The sequence below is a fragment of the Pogona vitticeps genome, chromosome 2 (assembly GCF_051106095.1).
Source record: "Pogona vitticeps strain Pit_001003342236 chromosome 2, PviZW2.1, whole genome shotgun sequence".
Taxonomy (NCBI): domain Eukaryota; kingdom Metazoa; phylum Chordata; class Lepidosauria; order Squamata; family Agamidae; genus Pogona; species Pogona vitticeps.
In genome coordinates this window covers 78,898,496-78,917,689 of record NC_135784.1, presented here as the reverse complement: position 1 = coordinate 78,917,689, position 19,194 = coordinate 78,898,496, and the positions used below count along the sequence as shown (strand labels likewise).

The following is a 19,194-nucleotide window of genomic DNA, read 5'->3' as shown; positions in this document are numbered from 1 at the left end:
ACTGTACTGGAATGGATGCAGGAGAACGGGCTGCGGCTGAACCCGGACAAGACGGAAGTACTGAGGGTGGGAGCCCCTGTGGTAGGTGGCCTGGGTGGCTCCCTCTCATTTGGGGGGGTGGCCCTGGCCCCAACAAGTGGGGTCCGCAGTTTGGGCGTACACCTGGACCCGACGCTTACTATGGAAATGCAGGTGGCGTCGGTTGTCCGCACCGCCTTTTTCCATCTTTGGCGGATTGCTCGGCTGCAGCCCTACCTCGACAGGGGGGTGCTCACTACCTTGGTGCATGCGCTCGTAATCTCAAGATTAGACTACTGCAACGCGATCTACGTGGGGCTGCCTTTGAGGTTGTTGCAGAAACTTCAGATGGTGCAGAATGCAGCGGCCAGACTCCTCACTGGAGTGAGAAAGCACCATCACATTTCTCCTGTTCTGGCTAAATTGCATTGGCTGCCCATCCGTTTCCGCATCGACTTCAAAGCGTTGATGTTTGCTTATAAGGCCCTAAATGGTTTGGGACCTCGATACTTGGCGGAACGCCTGCTCCCACCAAGATTTACCCGTACCACCCGCGCGAGCCAGGAGGTGAAGCTGAGGAGCCTAACGCCGAGGGAGGCCCAGAGGGAAAAGACTCGAAACCGGGCCTTCTCGGCGGTGGCTCCTCGCCTGTGGAATAATCTCCCTCCTGAGATTCGCGCGGCCCCTACGCTGGGTACATTTAAAACCCAATTAAAAACATGGCTTTACATTCAGGCCTTCCCTCCTGCCAGTATGTAACTCTTTTTTCTCGTCTATCATTTATTATATCTTTTGAAATGTTTTTATTAACGATGTCAATGGATTTATATTATTTTAATTTTATATGTTGCTGTTAGCCGCCCACAGTGGTAGAATATACTAGATGGGCGGGGTATAAATCAAATAAATAATAATATAATAATAATAATCTGGTATATTCTACCATTCTGGGCGGCTTCTTTTTCTTAACTCAGTCTCATCAGTCCTCTTGGGGAGGAAGCATGGCAGGGGTGCCACCTGTGTTTTCTTTTTTCTTTTAGTCTTCCTGAGTGCTTTGCAAACATTTAATTAATTGAACAAACACCAAGGTCTGGGGGAACACTTTCTTGCATGCAAATAAGTGGTAATAAAAAAAAACTAGAAGGAAACAGAGACCAGTGTACACCAGTGATCCTGGAACAACTCTTCCCCCTGCCCCGTCTAACTGGAAGGTTTAGAGAAATGACAAACAGAACTCAGTTGATAAATGGGAAATACTGTTGTGAACTATTCCTACAAACATATTTGATTTAAATGATTCCTTGTAGCTTGTAAAAATCAGAGTCAAAGGCTATCACTGAGCTGAGATCTAGAAGCGTATCTTTTCTGTTGTTATGTTCTCTCAAGTCACCTTTGACTTGGCTGAAGTCTTGTTGTATAAATTAAGCCACCTAAGGCTGACGATGTTATCAGCTGCAGCAATTTTTCAGAAAATTATGGTAAAGTTGTTTCAGCAGCAATGATTTTTGGTAGAGACTTCCCTACCCCCTCCCACAGTCTCTGATGGCTTCTCGATGATGGAAACGATTCTATGGGAGCATTAGGACCTTTGAGGCAGGAATAAAAAACTTTTTATTTTTAAAAAGGCAGCTGCACCTGCAATCATCAGCAGCCATACGTGGCATAACTTAGGCCACAAGATTTCATCCATGAAGAATCAAGTAGAGTTCTCAAGGCATGGTTCACTATTGACCTCCACTGACCCCTAGTGAGTTTCCATGGCTGAGCAGCAATCTGAACCCAAGTCACTTGAATCCCAATCAGACACTCCATCCAGTACACCACAAAATTTATCATGAATATACTTGTGTATAAATTCTACCCTTCATTGTCACTTTCTATCAAGGATTATGGTATGTCTTCCAATGTGTATGGAGAAGATGAACTGTGTTATTTAGAGAAGGTGGGGAAGAAGTACAAATTGGGGAGGATTCTTGCCTTCAGTGGTCATAAGGTCTCTCCTCCAGTCTACTAACTTAAGCCAGCATGGAGAGCGGGGAGGATAGAACTTTGGACTTGAGTTCCGGAGTTGAGACTAAGCCATGAAACCCACCAGATGGTCTGGGCCACTCACTGAAGTTTACATCACAGGATTCGTTTTGCAGAAGAAAGAAATCCACCTTCCTTGAGCTCATTGGAGGAAAGGAGGGATACAAATATGTTTAGTTATAAACAGGTAAACGAGCAAACAGATAAGATTGGTACCTTATTTTTTTTTTAAATTAAAGATGTTTGGGTACAAACCTATTTGGATGAGACACATCCAGCCCTTTGAAGCCTCTTCCCTTCTGTGTTTTGGATGGTTGTGATAATTAAGTCCTGTCTGAACAGGATTCCCAATAGATGGGTTATCATTGAGCCATAGGAATTCTTCTTCCCCCTTCCCATGAGTGGGAAAGTCTGAATTGTTTAGGGAAGGGATCATCATATTTGCCTAATTTATTCAGGGCAGTACAGCTGTTCTGACATGACCAACGAGCAGAGGGCCTACTCCTACCAGTGGCCTGCCTCTCACATGATTCTCACATGACTCACGAGAACTCCCGCAGAAGGAGACCATCAAACCAGCCAGTTGGGAGGACAGTTGGGCTAGCCAAGAGTGGGCATCCAGGAGGAGCAAATTAGCAAGAAATTTGTTCTGCTGAGGAAGCTTATAGTGAGGCTTCTCACTTTCAGTGCATTCACTGCTCTTAGTTAAGGAGGACAAATGTATCAGTGGCAAACAGGTTCACCTTGCTTAAAGAAAAGTGAACTCCTTAACTGAAATGACAGATTGTCCCTCACCATCTGCCTCTGAGCTTCCTGCAGCCCCCTCTGGCATGTATGTCCCACCCAGGACAGAAAACAATGGAGTGAGGCCTAGGATAGTCTCTTACTGCCAGTACTGTGATTCTGCCACAGCTTTATCACAATGGCATCAAGTAATGTATAAGTAGTAATAGTAAGCCGTTACCATTTAAAATAATCTTGCTGTCACGTGTTATGACTACAGCGCTCCTCCTGCTCTCTAGGACTGCCTTGCCCTGTTTTTCCAGTACATTAAACTGAAAGAAAAACCCTGAGTGTCATGACAGGAGTTATTGCAGCTAAGCAAGATGGCCCCAAGGAGCTTGCAGACAAGGGCATCAGAAGAAAAGAAGTGGCAGCATTATCTGCTCCTTCTCAGGTGCAAAAAATGTCTCGGACTGGCCCTGATAGCAATTAGCCATAGTGTGGCTATATGGAGTATATAGAGTCCGAGGCCATGTGCCACGGAGCATCGGTTTTAGGGGAAACAATAGCTCAGAGAGGGCCATAGCTGTCATGACCTGGCTGTTCAGTTTCCTGGAAGCATTCAGTTAGAAACTCTGTGAAGTGAGAGGCTGGACTGGATCCTTTCCAGCAAGGTGCCTCTTCTAGTCCACCCACCAGCTCTACAATGAAGCACACAGAGAAAGGGCGCAGACACGAGACTTCCCAGGGGTCTCGTGGCTGGGAGCCTATGACTCAGCTAGAGGGTACTCAGTAAGGCATCCGCAACTGGCTACTCTTCGAAACAAAATCCCACACTTCACCACCAAGGAAAATGTGCAACAGGCTTGTCCTCTGTTTTCTTCATCATTCACTCATTACAGCCCTGGTGGTGATATGTAAAGGTAAAGGTTCCCCTTGACACTTTCAGTGCAGTCATGTCTGACTCTAGGGGGCGGTGCTCATCCCATTTTCAAGCCGTAGAGCCAGCGCTTGTCCAAAGACAGTTTCCGTTGTCACGTGGCCAGCGTGATTAGGGAACACCATTTTATCTTCCCAACGAGGTGGTCCCTATTTATCTACTCACATTTGCATGCTTTCGAACTGCTAGGTTGGTGAGGAGGTGGGACAAAGCGATGGGAGCTCACTCCGTCGCATGGATTCGATCTTACGACTGCTGGTCTTCTAACCCTGCAGCACACAGGCTTCTGTGGCTTAGCCCACAACGCCACCCAATTAGGGCAAAGTACATCCCTCCAGGTGTTGCTGGACTACAGCTCCCATCAGACCTGTCCCAGAGAGAGCTCACCTAATTTGCCACCATGGTGAGGAATGCTGCAAGTAGCCGTCCAGTGGCTTCTAGGAAGGCAACACTTTGCCCACCCACACCCCAGCAGAAACCAGTCGTGACAACAATAAATCATCATTATCATCATCATCTTTGAACTGAAGATTTGAAAAGGACCCTATGGATCATGGCATCCCCTGTCAAGGAGGCACAGCGGTGAATTGAACTTCCAACCTCTGGCTCCACAGCCAGGTACCTAAAACACTGAGCTATCCAGCAGTTTGGTTGCCACCGCAATTAAAAGGAACAGCAACAACAAATTGCTCACCTGCTGTGTTAATTCACCACAGTCTATAGACTTTTGGAGTTGCTCATCACACAGCTGCAAGACTGAGCCAAAGCACACATGCACACGTGGGATAAGCAATACTCCCGAGAAAAGCTGGCCAGTTTCTCTTAGAACTGGCTGGAGAAAGAACCCACCCTTAGCAACACAGACTTTAGAAGGCAAGCCGCTAAGCAAGAACTGCCTCTGCTCAGCTTTTGCCACACAGAAGAGACCTAGAGGCCACCCTGCTCCTCTTGCCATGCTCCTGGTAATGCTTCTTTCCTTTCAAATGGGAAAACCAGGCCCTGTGATCTCCCTGACCCCCTTGCCTGTTAGCTGATTCTGTGATACCCAGGCTCAGCCAAAGCCTAGGCTGCCTGGGCATCGCTGTAGGAGGTGCTTAGGACCCAGCAGAATTCTCCCTGTGAATGACAGACAGTGCTTTAAAAGGCCAGGCAGAGCCCAGATGTGACAGCCGGCGCCATCCACCACAGCGATATAGCAGCCACCACCGCAGCAGCTGCCTCCCAGCTCCATCCCAGGTGTGGAGAATCTCTTGGTAACCTACAGAGCAGGGGGCAATGACTGGGCAGGAGTGAGGGCTGCCTCCTAGCCCTTTCCACCGAGCCTGCCAAGGTACCTTCAGGATGCAAGAGCTGCCCTTCCCGGGCTCTCTTTTCCCCCCCTGCAGCAGGAAAGGACTTTGATTTCACAAACAAAGCAGGCCATTGTAACTAGGACAATAGCCCTTGACTCCCTATCAGTGGAGCTGGTACAAACCAGGAGAGCATCTCCAGCTGTCTGTCAAGGAAAAAAAAGGGGGGGCACGGAGGATCATAGAGGTTTGGTCAGGCTGCCTAGAATTATACCAACAGGCAAGGGGAGTGGATCTCCAGTGGCCACTGGCCCTTGCTGGGAAGTTATGAAGAACTCCCTGGTCAGGAGGACAGGAGAGCCGGGGTTGCTCCTGGCCATCAAAGAACCTCCAGGCAAACTTGTCTTGGGTAAGTTTCTTCTTCTGGGAATGACATGGGCCTGAGGTTGTGTTGGGGGGAAGGGAGAGGCTGCACACTCTAAAAAGAACTGCTAAAGGTAGCCATTTCCCACTGGAGGAGTCTCTCTGGACCGTTAACTCTGTAGTTTCTAGTATCAGGTCCAGGGTGTTCTGAGGTGTTGCATTCCAGGAGAGGCTGGGAGAAAAGAGCAATATACTGTATTTTGCAAAAGGCTGGCTCCTAATTTCCTTACCTGTCTTCAACAATGTGAGAGTAGAGTTATGAAAAGGAAGATGGTAGTGGCAGAGAAACTTTCCTCTCATCAGCAGAGGTGGGAGGAAAAGCCTAGATTTGATTAGCTCAAGAAGACTTTGGGTGCAATCAGATGCTTAGAAAGGTGCATGTCCAATTGCACTGGTAAGAGTTACTTGGCAGACAGTGATTTCCCTTAAAGTGACCTTTCTATTTGTTGAGAAATTGCTCTAGCTCAGCCCCTAAAAGTAGTAGCCTTACAGCTGGACCAAAATGGTCCCACTTGGGCACAGATCAGGGTTGGGTTGGAGTGCATTTTCCACATGATGTGTGATCACTGGGAAATAGATCATACCAGACTGCTCCACAAGTGGTCCAAAAATGTGATCTATTTCCCATCCTTATCACACCCTTCTAGTTAATACCATAATGGGAGAAGTGTATACACCAGCATCTCCCAATGTAATATCCTCAAAATTCAATTGACTATGATTTCCATCATCCTCGGACATAATTATCACAGCTGGGAAAACTAAAGAAACAAATACAGTCGATAGATTTAAGCTTTCCTCTTGCTTATAAACTGCTCACTGACAATGAATGGAGAGTTTCTAGTAGAAGTGCAATAGCCTTCAAAGAAAAACAAAACATCTTAGAGAACTGTGGGAGGAGAAATCTGTATTACCCCCAAAACAACTGGAACAAAATTATGAAGCCAATCTTTAATTCTAACATGTTACCTTGCATCCAAGCTACTGGAATGTATCTGTGTATTCTTTCCCTACATTTTTCTACAGACATCTCTGCCTTGCTAAACTTTATTATGTTACAGACCACTTCTGGAGTCTGTTTGCTGCTCATGACCTGCCCCACTGTCACTATGGCTGTAGTTGGAAGGGTGCTCAAAAGGCTTCCTAGATTAAACTCAAAAGTTACTGCAACTGACTTTGGCGGCTGCAGTTCAGCAAAAGTGTTTGCAGATGACGAGGAAAACTTTAAACATAGCCAGGGACAGATTCCAGTGCAATTGGCTTTGTTGCTGGAAAGGCGAGTTATTTGTCAATTTACATTTTAAAATCAAGAGTAAAAATGTCTCTTCCTCATGTGGCGGAAATGTAAAAAAAAATATGCTGTCTTTCTTCAAAGACTGCTGCCATCCCTTGGGTGAGGAATACCTGAAAGTTCATGAAGGAGCACTAAGGGTCCCAGACCACCATGTGATCCCTTCATGTATGCAGCTAGCAGCATAGGAGCAGAATCATCTGGTGTGGTTTCAACTTGGAGACAAGTTGAACTATTGTGTTAAGTTGCATGAGTTAGACCAGCAGTGTGTCTCTCAAAGTGGTTGCATTGTTCACACACACTCCTTCTGTAAAGTGATTGCTGACTGAATGTGAAGAGGGCCCAGGCAATGGCTCCCAATCTGAGATACCCTGGCTCCCATCATCCTGACCGTTGGTTATGTTGGCTGCAGTTGCTGGAAAATGCAACCCAGCAACATCTGGGGAGGACTTGTGTTGCTGCTGCTGTTGTCATTCACTGGATAGATTTATCTGTTGTTAACCACCCAGAGAATATAAATCATCATCATCATCATCATCATCATCATCATCATCATCATCATCATCATCATCATCATCATCATCATCATCATCGTCATTGTCATCGTCATCGTCATCATCATCATCATCAACAACAACAACAACAACAATAACAACAACAACAACAACAACAACAACAACAATAATAATAATAATAATAATAATAATAATAATAATAATAATAATAATAATAATAATAATAATAATAATAATAATAATAATAATAATAGATTGTTTCTGTGACATGTTATGAACTGCATCAGATCACAAATGAAGGCAAATATATACTTCTTGCACTGTTGCCCCTCCATGCATGTAAATCCTTCACTGCTACCTGTGTAAGATGTTGCAACATACAAATAAAGCCATCTGATCTCTCAATCAGCCAATCAATAAGAGAAAAAAAAATCTAAGCTAATTTGCTAGATGCAAATTGAGGCAAGCTATGGTTGGCACAAACAGCCGTTTTTCTCTTAAGATGCCTCTGTCTCCAGATATGACACCAAAATAAAATAAAATAAACTGGAGAGGAGGAAAGGAAGGAGGAGATTGAGGGCAGAAGCAAAGAAGATGGGCAGCTTTGCAATTGGGAGGTGATAACTCATTATCCATCCAGAGACTCCAGTTCTTCAAAGTTTCCATGTTGGCACAGTCAACATATAAACAGAACCTCTTGTTTCCTCCTGGTAACCAATCATCCAGCAAAAGCAAGCTAATTTGCAACTTGGGAAGGTGAGAAACCAACATGTCCTGTCCTGTCCTGTTTACTGCTGTTCCATTTCTAATTACAAAGCTCTCCCAAAGTTAAGAAGGCTGGAAGAAAGTTCTGAGACCATGGGAGAAGTTTTGGGATGCCGCCGCTCACAACAAAAAGACCTTGTGCACCAACTCTCTCTTTTCTCCTCAGTGGATTGTCTCTGATGATTAAAAAGACAGAGGAAACAATGAGCAAACATGGAGGGACTGCAAACAGAAGATGTCAGTGCTGCACTGAATGAGGCAGTCTGATGGCAGGGTAGAGACCTCATCTGAAAACACTCTTGGGTCGCAATGTATACTCTGTTTGTTCACATGGGTCACAGTTTTCTAATGATGGGAAAGTGGTTTTTACACCGTTTGAGAGGATCTTAGGCCAAACCCTCCCCCACAATCAAGCTTCTCTCTGCCTGCTGTGCCTGGCACTGGTTTCTATTGTGGCACCACAGGCTCAGCCACAGTTGAATGCCAGGGATGGGCAGCTGGGCAGAAGTCCTTTCAGTCTTTTTATTCTTGCCCATGCATCACTCCCGGAGATTTCACTGCGTGATGGAATGGAGCGAGCTGTACTCCTTACTAGTGAGTGATATTTCAATTAATTGTTTTTAAAATGCACTTAAAAACATAAAATGGGAAGAAATTCTTCCAGAAAATTTCATTGAGTGCTACAAGTGGAGTGTAACTGTGTAGCCCGCAGCAGCAAATGACAACTAATTAAATGAGCTGCCATTCTGCTATTTCTGATCATGTGCCAGTCGTGCAACATGGTACGTTATCGGAAATGCAACTGGTAACTGAATAACTAGCACTAATTCAATGCTGCAGTTTATGCAAATCCACTTACACTTGTGTAAATTTCAAACAAGATTCTGGCCATTATATATATTTTTTTCCAGAGTAGTAATATGGTAACATTATTGCCCAGAAAGTAACACAGTACACATTGCTTCCAAAATCTATTCCCAAATAGTTGAGATCTATCTATTCTCGAAGGCTTTCACGGCCGGGATCTGATGGTTGTTGTGGGTTTTTCGGGCTTTTTGGCCGTGTTCTGAAAGTTGTTTTTCCTGACGTTTCACCAGTCTCTGTGTCCTCTGAAGATGCCAGCCACAGAGACTGGCGAAACATCAGAAAGAACAGCCTTCAGAACACGGCCAAAGAGCCCAAAAAACCCACAAAAACCAGTTGAGGTCCAACTTTGGTCCTTAGGCTTTGAAGCTACAAAGTAGCAAAATAATACAGCCAGGAGTCCCCAAGTGCAGTGGTCCTCAACCTTGGGCCTCCAGATGTTCTTGGATTTCAATTCCCAGAAATCCTGGCCAGCAGAGGTGGTGGTGGAGGTTTCTGGGAGTTGTAGTTCAATAACATCTGGAGGCCCAAGGTTGAGGACCATTGCCCAAGTGAGAGGGATGCACTGTGCTGAGCACCCCTGTTAATTTGACTCCTATTCTAACTACCCAGAACCCAGTGGTCATAACCTATTGGAGACCTATGCACATACAATAGGAATAGTGGAGGATGTCATGGCCAGTTGACAAGATGACATCTATAAGTCATGTGCCCAGTTGTGCTGCTGACACCTTGTCAATTAGCCGCCATTAGTCATAGCACTTTCCATCATTATTCTTAAAACAGGAGTGGGTGGCCTCCACCTTTAGTGGGTCTGCAGCCTTTGTAGCTCCATCCAAAATTGTCTCCCTTCCACACAATTTGTTTGTTGATTGATTGATTGATTGATTGATTGATTGATTGATTGATTGATTGATTGATTGATTGATTGATTGGATTTCTATCCTGCCCATCTAGACCATAGGTCTACTCTGGGCAGTTTACAAATTTAAAAACAATAAAACCAAAAACATACATTATATATTATAGATCCAAGGTGGTGAAAGTATAAGAAATTAACATACGGCAGGAGGGAAAGCCTGCCCAAATAACCAGGTTTTATACTTATTCCTGAAAACACCCAGAGAGGGAGCCAGGCTTTTGAACTAAGCTTTTTGTCGGTTGTTTGTTGGAGGGGTTTGTTGGAGGCTCACTTTGCAGAGGAGCTGTTTGGCATGGCTGATATATCTAGGTCCTGCCCAGGGTGGAGTCCAATATTTCAACAAGTATTGGGTTGCCCTGGCAACTCAACCTAAGGAGGACTCTAATTGTTGCAGAAGGATAGGGGAAGTCAAAGAGAGTGCCTCTTCATGCTCTTTTGTAAGAACTGTCTAGCTGGACCAGATTGTCCACCGTTGCATTTCTCACTAGGAATATATACAGGTGTGTATGTGTGTACAATCATATGTGCTTGGTGTAGTTGTTTGTATATATGTGTATACATGCACTGTGCCTGTGTAAAAGTAAATAGGTTAAGCATGTCAGTGTATTTCTATGTGTGCTAGAGTCATTACATGCCAATGATGATGATGATGATCAGTAGCGGTGCTAGTGGCAGTGTTAGTAGAGGGGGAAGGGAATGCATTTAATTTATTAAAGCAAGCCTCCAAGGACAGGTCATAAATTGTGCTTTAATTAAATGTAATCAAATGGCTTTGTGCATGTCTGTGTGTGAGAGAGAAACAGCAAAAAGGAACCAGAGAGGGAAACCCCCGTGAAATATATAAAATTGGATGTGGTATTATTCAGGTAATAAAGAAGTCGTTATGTTAGTATGTTTCAGCATGTTGGCAGAATTAAAGAAAAGTAGAATCTGAAGAAGTGGTCTATAAAACCAGCATGTTAGTCTTTAAAGCCACAGTATTTTGCCCTTTTCTTCCCCTCTCTCTTCACCCCCTGCGCTTTAATTTTGCCAACATTCTGGTAATAAGATTTTCTTGAGACCAACTATGTCTCCTTAGAGCCAACCCTTAAAAGAAGTGTGAGATGCAAGACACTTCATACTTTTCTGGGTTTTCTTAAAGAAAACAAAGGAGTGAGGCATTTCAACCTATTCTCCATGTGAACTTCCCAGAGGTGCTACTTGCTCCACTGGGGAAAAGGCATGTGCCACTTTGGCCCTTCGTTCTTTATGTAAAGAAGAGGTGTGATGAACCCCAAACAAGGAACTGGAATTTAATGGCATGGCATACCCCAAATCTTATTTCCAAATCCCAGGAAATGGGCATCCCTGGGACATTCTTTTTACCGCACATCTGTCCAGATTCTGTCCTGGTGCAATGTACTTTTATATCTGATGATGGCCCAAGGAATCCCATTGATCTGAACAGATGACAGATTTTTAAAATCTTAGAATAAGATTTGCTCTGTACTGCAAAGTAAGCTGCTGGTGCCTCCTGACATAGGCTCATAATATCAGGAGACTATTCCCCCATAAAAATGGTTGTGGGAAACAAGGGGACAGATCTTGTGATACCTTGAAATCTAAAGAACTCTGTAGTGGCAAATGGTTTATGTTTTGTGGAGTGGGTTTTTTTTATTATAGTATTCTGAGAATGGATTTACAGTATATGTTATCAGGGCAGCATGGAAGTAATTTCTGCACAGCTGGATTTTATGCCACTCTGGCAATGTGGACCAAGTGAATAATAGTTTCTTTGCACATGAGTATTGTGGGAAGGAAGGTAGCAAAGCTGTCTTGGAGAAAAAAAAAACTTTACACACAAAGGATCAGATTAGCTCAAACCACTGCAGTTTGTTTGTTTCATACCTATTTCTCATCAATTAGTTATGCACTGTTTTGTGAGTAACATAATGGCTGTTTATTCATCTACTTGCAAGTTTGCACATTTTGTATAATTACTAGGCAGGTAGGTTTACATGCTATTTCTCTCGTATGCACATGTGTGGGTGCCTGTGCGTGCATGTGTGCTTGCAGTGGTGGTGGTGTGGTTGTGTTTTTTTTGGGGGGGGGGAAGGTTGTCACTTGAGGAAGTGGGGAAAGCTACTTTTCGGACAAGTCCCGGAACACCCCAGCAAGTATATGGGCATTGGCCCTGATGAAAAGAGTATTATAGGCATTAGAACTTTTCAGTGGTACTTCGTTCACACCTATGGTTCCTTCTTGCAGTGGAATTCAGTTCCCACCCCCCCACCCCCGTGACTTCTTTGGTAACTTGGTCATCGATGCTAATTCAACACCTTAACAGGAAGAGTCCTAATACTGTGTTTTGGCCACAGAACTGGATACAGTGGAGATCTGTGGATTCTCAAGCATGGGAATATATCATGGGGTGGAGCAGAGAGAATGGAAATATATGTGTCACAAAACATGTGCTGGAAGCAGGTCGGAGAGAGCACAAATAGCAGGGAGATAAAAGTGATTTACAAAGCACTATGTGGCACTAGCCAGGAGCAGTTGCTGGCCATAATGCGGTGTCTATCATTACACAGCTCCATCAGTGGAAACATGAGGAGGCAAGTCTTTCCCCCCCCCCCTTGCAAAATGAGCACCCGCTCTGCAGGACTGGGAAAGACACAAGATGCCTCACTCGAAAAGATATGGGCTAAATCCTGTCTCCAAATAGGAGTAGTCATGAGGATTTGAAGAGAGAGGAGAAAAATTCTGTAGCTTGTTCTTTCACGTATAAGATAGAAAATATGTCAATAGTAATATATCAAAGTCCATCTTCTAGCTTTAGGAGTTAACCTAGAGGCAAAATCCGGAGCTGGAGTCCCGAAGGCAGCTCGTGTCGTTCTGCCAACTCCTGCGACATTGCTGGAACCAGTCGTATTGGCTCTTGCCTTTCCATTGGACCATTTCAGCAATGTGGAGAGGGGGGATTTGCTGCTTGGGTAACAGCCTATCCTCCATATTACTTTACCCGGGCTTCATGCTCTGGAGAGGACACTCCTTGATTCAGAGCATGTTACCATAGTCTCTCGAGACTGAAGGATGCCTATGATGATTTCCTAACTTAACACAGTGTAGGGGGAGGTCCATTTGTCTTCAAAATCCTTAAACCTCAGACACACATGCTCTGTGCCAAATCTGTCAGAAACTGCAGATGCAATGCAGGGAGATAAAGCACATAGCAACCAATGAGCAACTAGTCCACCAGCGAATGTATCCCTGTGCAGAATACTCACCACGAGCTGTTTTCAGTGATGAGCCTGATAAGGTGTATCAGGAATATTCCCTCTCCTAAGGGACTGATATCAGTCCAGGGTGAGTCATTGAATACCTGCCAGATTAATTTCTTCCTTTGTGTAAGCAGTGATTTCATAACGTGGTCTTATTAGATTTCATTTTCTCCACTTAAAAGGGTTGTTCCTACTCCTCTGAAAGTCAGTGTAAGTCTCCTGTTGATGTTATAAATCTCAGAACAAGGTGGGACCAAAATGGAAATTGAAAGACAAGGCTTTGTCATTGATTTTACCAGCTATACAGATGGCCAGAGAACACAGTGCAGTTTCTCTTGCTGAGTGGATGAATGCTTTTTGAGTTGTCATCACAGTTCATCAACATGTCCCCAAATGCCATCCGCTAAACTGGGATCTTACTTGAGCCATTAATACTTTTCACTTGAGAAATCAGCTGTCCCACAAAGATGTGGTTTGACTTCAGGATATGCTGCCAACAGGGTTTCCAAGATAAACTGTTTGAATCTCTTCATTGAGAAAAACGAAGCACTGAGCAGGAGATTGGACTTCACAGCCTTAGAGGCCAATCTTTCCTTTCCAATCTATGATTCCATGAAAAATATTAATGCATATTAGCATCAATGAAAGGGAGCGTTAGAAAAAGCTGAAAATGAAGGAATGATGGGGAGATCTGGTACAGAAGAGGAGACCTAAAGTGAAGACCTGTTGAAGTGAAAAGTCTTGCACTCCAGAACAAATGCATCTAGGACTTCTTGAAGACACTGACTGAAACCCTGTTGCTTAATGTAGTAAGTCATAAATAGAGTAAACCAATTTGAATCAGTGGAACCTGTGGAAGAACCGACTCACCAAATTCTCAGTGATTCAAGGGCCTCCTTTAGAGCAACAGGATTTCAGCCACTGTGTTGTGTGTGAACAGTTTGTTTATAAGTAGGTGATTTAAGTAGTTAGATTATACTGATCTCTTACTGTGTTTTTAAGGTGGGCTAAAACTATTTGGTTAGAATTGTGGTGCTGGAGGAGGATCTTGAGAGTCCCCTGGACTGCAAGGAGAACAAACCTATCCATTCTAAAGGAAATCAACCCTGAGTGCTCCCTGGAAGGTCAGATCCTGAAGCTGAGGCTCCAGTACTTAGGCCATCTCATGAGAAGAGAGGCAAGAGGAGAAGGGGACAACAGAGGCCAAGATGGTTGGACAGTGTCATCGAAGCTACCAACATGAATTTGGCCCAGCTCCGGGAGGCAGTGGAAGACAGGAGGGCCTGGTGTGCTCTGGTCCATGGGGTCACGAAGAGTCGGACACGACTAAACGACTAAACAGCAACAACAAAACTATTTGGCTGGTCTCCTGTTCCAGCAATGGCACAATACATTTTTCTCCACCTACAGTGCTGTTTAGCCAGTTGTAATGAACAGGGTAAACAATTTTGCAAGGGAGCCTTGGGTCCCACTTCGTGCAAACTCTGTAAAAGCCCATTTGTACAGGCAACAGGTGATTTCACTCATGGCTTGGATAAAGAGTATTCCATGCTCTGTTCTTATGTTTCAGATGTGATTGGCTATATTTCTATGAATAACATAATACCAGTGGTGCCTCGCATAGTGACGATAATTGGTGCAGCAAAAATCGCTGCAAAGTGATTTCGTCGCTATGCGATATTAAAAAGCCCATAGGAATGCATTGAAACCCCTTCAATGCGTTCCTATGGGCTTCAGACTCACCTTTAAACGAAAATCCTCCATAGGGTGGCCATTTTCGCTGCCCGGTAAGTGAGGAATCCATCCCAGAAAACAGCGGGTGGCCATTTTTTTAACCCGGTGGCCATTTTGGAACCGCCGATCAGCTGTTAAAAAATCATCGCTTTGTGACGATCGGTAAGCGAAACACAAAGCGATTTTTCCCCATTTAAAACACCGCAATGCGATCACTTTTGCGATTGCAAAATCTTCATCGCTATGCGATTTCTTCGTTAAACAGGGCGCCCGTTAAGCGAGGCACCACTGTAAATGAAAATTCGCGCTATAACATTGTTTGCATTTAGGAAAGATTCAGTGGAATTTTGCTGGTATTTCAAATATAAACATTTAACAATAGAACACTGTTTGGGGTATGTTTAAAATACATACATACATATACAGTATACTTAAAATGGAATGATAACTTCCTTTAAAATAAATTAGAGAAAGCTGATTGAAAAGGAGGAACTGAAATTCTCAGAAACTTGAATCCTATGCTTTGTATCATATTCTGTGTAGGGCTTGTCACAGTTAATTCAGAATTGTGAAATACAGCTTAAGACAGCAGTCCTAACTATAACTTACCTGGAAGTAAGCCACACTGAAACACAGTGAGCAGGACAAGGCTTCTCAGTAATCATGCAATGGACTGCAGTGTCTCTGAAAGTGGCAGCTGTAACGTCCTCAGTTATCACCGAACAAGATGGAGAAAGATGATTGTAGCAAGAGATACTTCAAGGCTTCAATCATGAGGAGAGAGCTCCTGGGCCAGTCCTCTTATTAGGCGAGAGCTCAGTGAAATAGCTTTTTGTTGTTGTTGTTGTTGTTTTTTGAGATTACCAGTCAGACTCCTTGACCATCTGGCCAATAGCTGTGTTGGTTTGGGAATCTGGGAGTTGTAGGCCAATAATAATAATAATAATAATAATAATAATAATAATAATAATAATAATAATAATAATAATAATAATAATAATAATAATAATAATAATAATAATAATAATAATAATCCCTGGAATTATTTATTATTTTATTTACTTTTTATGTATTTTTTTATATTCTATTCCAACTTCCTATCAAAACTAGGCAGCCAACAACATAATGATGACTAGTTCACCAAGTCACCTTGCCTCCCTCTTTGATTCTAGCACACTGTGTTCCATTCATTGCTCTTTTCCCCCCTACTAAGCTTTGTTCTCTTCTCCAGGGATCAAAAACTACGAGAAAAAAAGATGGCACCAGTGAAACTTACTCCCAGCATCTCTCAGCAGCCCTTGTTCCCAAGGCAGAGGCCGCTTTGAAACAGACCTCAGGGACAATGGTGAACAAAACTAGGATTAATTCTTCTATTCCTGGACTCGATGCATCCTTGGTGCCCCAGTTCCAGGAGGCCATTGGTATTTTCTTCATGGTCATGCTGAGTATCATTGCTTTAGTTGCCAACACAGCCATCATGGTGGTCATTCTCAAGACACCTCTGTTGAGGAAGTTCATTTTTGTCTGCCACCTCTGTCTTGTCGACCTCTTATCGGCCATTTTCATCATGCCCCTTGGGATCATCTCCAGCTCCACTTGCTTCAACAGAGTCTTATACAGCATTGCGGAATGCCAGACACTGATCTTTCTGAATGTCTGCTTCATCTCTGCCTCCATCATCACCATCTCCGTTATCAGCATCGAACGGTATTACTATATAGTCCACCCCATGAGGTATGAAGTTAAGATGACGACAGGCCTTGCAGTCACCGTGATCGCGTTCATCTGGATTAAGTCCATCCTTGTGGCTGCTTTGGCACTGGTGGGCTGGCCACAAGACAACGGGGCCAGTAGCGCCAGCAAATGCACTGTCTGCTGGAGCCCTGGAGCCCACAAGAGGATCTTTGTGATCATCTTCTGCATCCTCTGCTTCATAGTGCCCACCTTGATCATCTTTGCAGTCTATGGCAGCATCTATAAGGTGGCTCGGATTGCCTCCTTACAGCATGCACCTCAGCCTGTCCCATCCTGGACAGCCACCACCATACCTAGACAAAGATCAGACTCTGTTCACAGCCAGGTCACTATCATCACTACCAGGAATGTGCCTCCCAGGCTGTCACCGGAACGGTTGTTTGGTGGAAATAAAGCTGCCTTGACACTGGTCTTGATAGTGGGCCAATTCCTCTGCTGCTGGCTTCCATTCTTCTCCTTCCACCTTCACTGTTCCATCTACTCTCCTTCCTCCATCTCTAGTTATGGTGAGATTGTTGTGACCTGGCTTGCTTACTCCTCCTTTGCTATCAACCCTTTTTTCTATGGGCTCCTGAACCGCCAAATCAGGGAAGAATTGGCCAAGCTGGGACGACACTGTCTCAGCAAGCCCCTGGGTCAAGAGCTGTGTCTCTCCAGCCCAGAAGGCTCGATCCATGAGAATTTCCTCCAGTTCCTGCAGAGGACCAGTTGCACCACCGAGACTCGTTCCAGCTATGTGAACTCGAGCCCCAGGAATACTTTGGACCAGACTGCAGTAGGATTCCGAATTCCAGGACAAATCCCAGAAGAAACCAACTGATGAAAGGCTGGTATGTTGGAGTTATTCCCACATCTCTTCCCATGCAACGTTTTTCTATTTGTAGATGCTAAAAACATTGTTAACACGACGCCAGCACAAAAGCTGCTATTGTTCTCCAGCCACGTAATGGAAAGTTGTTTGTTTAAGAAATCATATATAAAACAACAGCCGCCATGACAGCTGTGCTCCAGCTCTGGAGAAACAGGAGCCTAAGAACTACAAAGGCAATCTGAAATGATGGCCTGCTTTAAACGTGTTAAAAGGACAAAGAGAGGGCAGGAGGTTCATCAAGTACTGTATGATATTGGACTAGAGAAACTAAGATCCATGTGATATTCATTATTTCAATTGTTAGAGCAAGAAGGTGAGCATGCATTTCCAAGCAACTTATCACTGTGGATGCAGACAGGTAGATTTCCTTAGCAAAACAGATGTTAGGTAAGGGGATGTTCTCATGAAATAAACTCAGTAAAATAAGGTACCACAGTCTCTGTTCCCTGTGCAAGAATAATGTGTTCTAGGCCAGTTGTTCTGAGATGCATTTCTGCTCTGTTAAAATCCATTGCATTTGTGAGTGGATGCCTCATAGGTGTGCTGGAAAGCATATGTATTTTAAACTGCTCAAGTTGCACCAATGATCAGTATCAATTCTATTTTTTGTCTAAAGCTGGCTTTAAGAAGGGACAAGAAAATGGAAGGCTCTCAACAAAAGAGGGCAGAGAATCTCTTTAGTATTCATTCTGCCTCTCCCAAGAAGGTTTCTAATAGTTCTGTTACAAAATCTAAGCCATAATCATATATCCAAGTTTTCAAGGTTACATCTCTGTGTTTGGTAGTATAGGTAAAATGTCCCAGTGTACAGATTGATTGAAGTCTTTCCTGTATGATGTTGGCCAGCCTTCCCTGTATGGTGTTGGCCAGCCTTCCCTATCATGGGTGGAGTCACAGTGTTAGGGGGTGATAGCATATGTAGTCCAAAACATTTGGAGAGCAGAGGTCTGGGGAACGCTTTCATAGGCCTTTCCCATTTTATTCCTTATTCAAAGCACACATACATTCACTCATCAATAAATGAATATGGGATCCATGTAAGTGCCATGAGTTCTCAGGAAAATCCTGGAAACTGCAGATTGAAAATGATTTGAACATTCTTTAACCCATTATAGAACTATTGTCCCTATGATTTCCCACAAAGAAGCCATGGGTGTTAAAATCCACTTTGAGTCAGCCTATAATAACTGTACTATACTGACTTGCTTCTGGTTTTGTTTCAGGCAATTTCAAAAACAAATGTTTATCAGTAGTGTGTAATTTGTGTTAACCATGGCTTGCTACTTAAGCCACATATTACACATCAGATAATTCTCGGACAATTGTCCCTCCCTCCCTCCCTCCCTTCCTTCCTTCCTTCCTTCCTTCCTTCCTTCCTTCCTTCCTTCCTTCCTTCCTTCCTTCCTTCCTTCCTTCCTTCCTTCCTTCCTTCCTTCCTTCCTTCCTTCCTTCCTTCCTTCCTTCCTTCCTATTTCAGGAGTCACAAGAATCCACAGTTTAGGCAAGCCAGAATTTATAACCTAACAACAAAACATGGTTTCAAATCATACTTTGTGGGTGATTAAAAAACATGTCTCTAGCTAAGTTAGGTTCACGTACTTTGCACACCATAACAAATCATATTCCAACAAACTACTGCATTGTCTTCATGTGTGAATGTGGTCTTATTTGAATCAGTGACAGGTGGTCATTGATAGCGTCTGCGCAGAAGAGTATTTCTATTATCTTTGTGCAAAATCCTGAGATGTTTATTTGTATTTATGTATTGTTGTTACATTCTATATTTTACTCTAATG

The 19,194-nt window shown here is 43.8% G+C and overlaps 1 protein-coding gene across 1 annotated transcript; it reads left to right on the top strand.

The window, feature by feature from the left end:
• Positions 1-4,836: 4,836 nt before the first annotated feature.
• On the top strand, positions 4,837-17,983 carry GPR62 (G protein-coupled receptor 62). The gene is made up of 2 exons (XM_020803887.3): positions 4,837-5,407; positions 16,004-17,983. Exon 2 carries the CDS (start codon positions 16,115-16,117, stop codon positions 17,345-17,347), a length of 1,233 nt encoding a protein of 410 aa, XP_020659546.3. The 5' UTR covers positions 4,837-5,407; positions 16,004-16,114; the 3' UTR covers positions 17,348-17,983.
• Positions 17,984-19,194: the final 1,211 nt, after the last annotated feature.